Here is a 5,894-nt window from a genome sequence, read left to right as displayed (position 1 = left end):
TCATATCCAAAAAAATTCACCCTAATTTAGCCCTTACAATTGTTATAATACTTGTCTTAACATCATTGAAGTTAGGACATCCATTTTATACCACTTGATGGACATATTTTGAAAACTATATTTAATTAAATTTTTAAAGCAAATAAATTTGACAAAAGTGCCAACTAATAAGATGCACATTTTCTTATGATGGACTAAAATCATTTATTAACATAAATACAAAATAACCATATAAAAAATAGAATAATAATAAATAAATACCCTACAATTACAAACATATTAAGACACCTTAATACCCTAAACATATAACAACTCAACCCACTTGATGAATATGCATAAGAAATATATTGGTTTAAGGACCTTTTTCCTAAGATAAAAAAATACACACATAGATTCTTAAAATAGAGCATGAGATAACTATTATTACAAAACATATTTTTACACACATTTTTAAACAAGCACATATAAGCTTACATAAATATGTATAAGAGAACAAGGGTGCACAAAAGAATCATTATATGCATTTACTAATTTTAATATGCCAATGATTATTAAAGAATATTTAAGAAATAGACAAATAAGAATTTTAATATGTGTGGAAGTAATTATCTATCAAGATTTTGAAATAGTGACAATTTCTAGGAATTCAAACACAAAGCTTAGAATACCATAATATATGGATACCTTAAAACTAGATTCACTATTTAAAATTATCATAATACATATCTAGATAAATACAAAACATTCAATATTATTATGATAAAAGTGTATATTTTTTGACATTGAGCCAACATCCCTTGTGGGGTTTGTGACATGGCTTAATTGACTCATGTGCTTCTATAAGACTATTGGTTGTATTAGGCATTCAAAGGTTGATCTTTTGGTGCAACGATAATCTTGGCCTTTCTAATAATTAGTGTTAGAGCTTGGTCATAGGTTCAAATCCCATAGGACACAATGAGTGATGTTGGGAACATGATTTTTAGTAGTGGGTTAGTGTTTCTTGTGGGGTTCATGACATGGCTTAATCAAATCGCATTCTTCTATAAGACTATTAGTTGTATCAGACATTGATAGGTTGATCTTTTGGTGCAACATTAATCTTGACCTTTCTAACAATATTTTCTCTTAATATGATATATTTTCTCTAATTGATTTTTGACAGTACGAATAGTAGAAAAAAATCTATCTCATCTTTTTCATTTGCATCTTCTTAAAATTGAATTAGTTCTAATAAGATTAAAACTATATTTCTTTATAAAAATAAAAATAAAAACCTTAAAATTAGAGGTGGCATACACAACTATTAATACTTCATGTAATAATATTAATAATGGTATAATAATATCAAAACATAAACTATATTTATTCTAGCTATATTTATGTATAATTAAAGATTTTTCAGAATCTTTGAACATTTATTGGCTAAGAAAATGTTCTACAAAGCAAGAATAATTACACCCACTTAGAATAAATGATATCACATTACTTATCTAATTTGTTGACTTAACCTCAACTAGATGAGAATTTGATAATATAATTCTTAGAAAGTTTTTTTCCATTATAATAAATATGAGAATTATACTTCTATTAAATGTAGTACAAAACATCTAGGCAAGAGCCTAAAACACAATAGTAACTTGTGAGCCTCTCATTAGAGAGGTCTTGGGTTCGAATCTAATTGAATTAACACATAATAATAATTAATCTAGGCTTCGACCTATTACCTTATATACATACATACATACATATATATAAGATAACAACAAAATTGTCTAAAAATAAGAATTGATACTCAAGATTCTCCCAATACTATTACCTATATTAGTCTTTAATTTTGTTATGCCATATTAGTCTTAAACCATCTTATTCCATCCTAGTCATTAAATTTCTTATTATAGCAAGAGATAAATGATACATATTTATCAATTACCTTAAATATTTTTAAAGGCTATGCTAATACCAAATCATATGAGTTATTCTTTGATGTTTATGAAACAAGTGTCATGTAGTAGCATGTACTTGTTATTATTAGTCATAGTTAATTATATTAAATTTTTAAAATAATTATAGTTGATTAGAAAGATTTTTTTATAAAATATAATTTAACAATTTCATTTCACAATTAATGTGTTTAAATTAAATTAATATTGTTAAATATACTCAAAATCGTATTTGTTAGTAATATAAATAAATAAACTAGATGTTAAAAATATTTTTGAGAAGATTTATTAGTGTTCATAAATATTGTCTTTCTTATTGTCAGTTTTGAAATATTTTAAAGCTCACTAATACAATAACTAAAACTATATTCATACTTATTATATTCAAAATATTATATTGTTAAATAAATTATATTAAATATCATCATAAATACATAATTTTTTTATAAAGTACATAATAAACTCAAAATTAAACTTATTTAATGAATGTTAATTTTATATTGTTTGTAATCAAGAAATTGATAAGGTTTACATTTCAATCTTAAAATCATGTTGAAAAGAAATGAATATGGTGATCACTTTGAAAAAGGGTCCTATAAGACCAAATTGATTGAGCCAATCATAATGAAAATAAATTATTTATATAACATTTATAATTAACAAATATTTATTTTAACTTTAGAAATAATAAAATGACGAAGAAATGCGTGGTTGGTTTTTGTGTGCAAAAATATTGAATGATTGAATAAATGTGAATGCAATAGTATTTGCCTATGACAAGTACAACAAAATTAATAATAACAAGTGGCTTGTATTTGTCGTAATTGTAATAATTTAATTTGGTAGAATAGTACATAATTTTATACAAGAAAAAAAATACATAATAAAAAATTTAGTAGTTGTAATCATAATAATTTTATTAATATTTTGTAGTTTTTTATTATATTTTGTAATTGCAAAAATTTTAAACCAAAGAACTTCACTTTAACATTAAATCAAATAATAGGCAAGAGCCTACAACACAATGGTAATTTATGAGCCTCTTAAGGAGGAGGTCGTGGGTTCAAATTTGCTTAACACATAAAAATAATTAATTACAATAAGTAACTTTACAAAAATCAAATTGAAAATAAAATATAGAAAATATTAGCTAATGAGATTTCAAAGTAGTTACATACAACCTCATTACATTATCAATGAACAATCCGAACACAACCTCCCCTATGATGACCATCAGAAACAGATCAATTTATTAAATTAATTGTCTTATATTATGTAAATCAAGTTCATTTTGTCAAAGGGCCCTTGGTCTACTAGTGAAGTTGAAAGACTCACAAAGTGCCCAAGTCTTTTGTTGAGTGCAAGACACCGACATCTAAAAGGGATGAGGTCGGATCGTGCCTCGGATGAATTTGGCAGAATGGATACCCCCAAGTCCTTACCTCTTAACCAAAGAGGCTAGGCAGAAAAGGTGACCTCCATCAACACTTTTGTATGCTCATATGAAGCATCATAATAGGGAAACTTCGAGTTATATTTTTTATAAGAGTTTGCATAATTATTTGAAAGGAATCTGGTTCGTGGGAGTTTCAGATATTGCATCTGCCACGATTTTCCCGCCAGCCTTTCTGGCCGCCTTTACTTTAATTAAGTGGGATCCAGTCCACCGTGACCTACACACAACTGTCATGCACTGATGGAAATGGTATCGGCCGGCAGACTAGAAGCAGTCGAGCTCAACTCTTTCAAGGCGCCAGCTGCAGGTGACAACACTTCCACCAAAGCTTCCAACTTGCTTTGTCAGCTTCTCAACTCCATTGGAATTTGGAATACTCATTGGAGTTATCCATCACAACTCAAAATCATGCCTTCTCAGCAATTCGATTGATCCCTCTAGTACTTGCTATTTAAACCATACCCACGAAGCAAAGGGTAGATTATCTGCTAGTTTTATCTCCATTTGGACCAAAACCCTAAGAATGTCTGGCATGGTAAGCAAATGCCTTGTGGGCTTCTTAATGTTTCATTTGCTACTCCAGATTCATCCCACTTCAACCAAAGCAGATACCCCTCTTGTACTGAGTTACCATGGGGGACCTCTTCTCACAGGTCCTGCACCCATCAATGTCTTCATTCTCTGGTATGGCAAATTCACCCCTGCCAAAAAGGCCCCCATCCTCGATTTCTTCTTATCTTTCCATTACAATAAGAAAAAGCAGCCTTCTGTGAAGAGTTAGTGGGCAATCATGCAAGGCTACAAGGATTCCTCCAATGCAAGTATCGCCCCTAATGTGAGGCTTTTCAAGGAGGCCTCGGATGTGTCATGCTCACTAGGAAAGTCATTGAATCGGAGCTCAATGAGTTCTCTCATAACAAGTGCGTTGGTAAAGAAACAATTTCCCATAAATCCAATGGGAATTTATATGGTTCTGACAGCAGAGGACGTTTTTGTAGAGAGATTCTGCATGAGTTCGTGTGGGTTCCATGATTATATGGAAGTGTCTAGCAGAAGAAAAGTTGTGATATCTTGGGTGGGAAACTCTGGTGTTCAGTGTCCAGGGTATTGTGCGTGGCCATTTGCATACCCAGGATACGGGCCTCCAATTCCACCGCTTATTCCACCCAATGGAGACGTGGGGATTGATGGCATGGTCATTGTGGTTGTAACAATCTTGGCTGGAGCGGCATCTGATCCATTCGGCGATGGGTACTATGCAGGCTCTGCCTTAGCTCCGCAGGAGGCTGCTACTGCCTGCAGTGGAATATTTGGGCCTGGTGCTTATCCTTCCTATCCTGGCCAGCTTCTTGTGGATGACAATACCAACGCAAGTTACAATGCTTATGGCATCAACGGGAGTACTTTTCTCCTGCCTGCTCTGTGGAGTCCACAGAGGGCATCTTGCAAGACCACTCTTGGATGAATCTCAGATCAACGATGACTACAAAATACAATTACTCATATTTCTAATTTTTCAAAAAAGTTATTGTTGGATGGGTGGATAATTCAGTGATCTACAAGCTGTATGAGGTTTTAATACAATCTACCGTTCAATGTGTGATGGACCCACAATACATGATTTTGAAAAAAGCAAATGCATTCATAACATCCATGACAACATTAAGATTTCAAATGTAATAGGCACCCTAAAAATGTTCAAGAACTGAACCAACTTCTGATAGAGAGTTTAATGTCTTTGCATAGATTTGAAATCACATAACATGAACAAGAAGGAATTTATGCAAAATTGAAGATTGAACTATTGTTGAAATAATATTAGTTTTCAAACTAATAAAATCAAATACATAGCGAACTTCTCAACTCACTAATTGCTCCAACATTATAGCATGATATTCTAGTATTGACATCCCATCTTGCTGCTACAGTGATATGAATAGTGTCGCGCTACAGTGCTGCTATAACAAGAACTATCTTCAATCAGTTCAAGACCCTCATAAAATCATCCTTTCACAATGGCATAAGTATCGGACAAAAAGTGGGAATGATATGAGCAAACACTCAATTCACTTGTAGCTGGAAATGCACCCAATTTGTTTGTTAATGAAGCTGAAAGCAATGAATTCCAAAGGCCAAACCCCAAGGGAATAATGTGTAGAATTTCACAAGAGAGGTTAGACACCCTCTAATGCCAAGAACAATCTGTAACTCACACATCTATTTTCTTCTCATATTCAACCTGCCTAACATTAGCCACACGTTCTCCTTTTATTCCTACTTCATAGGGTCGACCACTTTTCACAAGCAATGTGGGATAATTAAAATAAAATAAAATAAATAAAAGGTTAATGGTCACACAACTGGACAACTACTAAAGTGGAGACATTACATCAAATCTAGAGTTGAATTCACAACATTCAACCACTTTAAAATTTAGTGAACTCAACAAAATGAGTCTCTTTATAATCTTTATTCAAATGGGATAGGCTTATCTC

General features: G+C 31.7%; 1 protein-coding gene across 1 annotated transcript; it reads left to right on the top strand.

Moving 5' to 3' along the window:
- The first annotated feature begins 3,902 nt into the window (after positions 1–3,902).
- On the top strand, positions 3,903–4,983 carry LOC149572693 (protein EXORDIUM-like). The gene has a single exon (XM_089811976.1). The coding sequence runs from the start codon at positions 4,190–4,192 to the stop codon at positions 4,862–4,864; it is 675 nt and encodes a 224-aa protein (XP_089668102.1). The 5' UTR covers positions 3,903–4,189; the 3' UTR covers positions 4,865–4,983.
- The last annotated feature ends 911 nt before the right edge of the window (positions 4,984–5,894 follow it).

This window comes from Cupressus sempervirens, chromosome 2 (assembly GCF_028749045.1).
Source record: "Cupressus sempervirens isolate cs-2001-9-10 chromosome 2, ASM2874904v1, whole genome shotgun sequence".
Classification (NCBI taxonomy): domain Eukaryota; kingdom Viridiplantae; phylum Streptophyta; class Pinopsida; order Cupressales; family Cupressaceae; genus Cupressus; species Cupressus sempervirens.
Note: the sequence above shows the minus strand (reverse complement) of the source record. Positions and strands in the feature narration are given on the sequence as shown.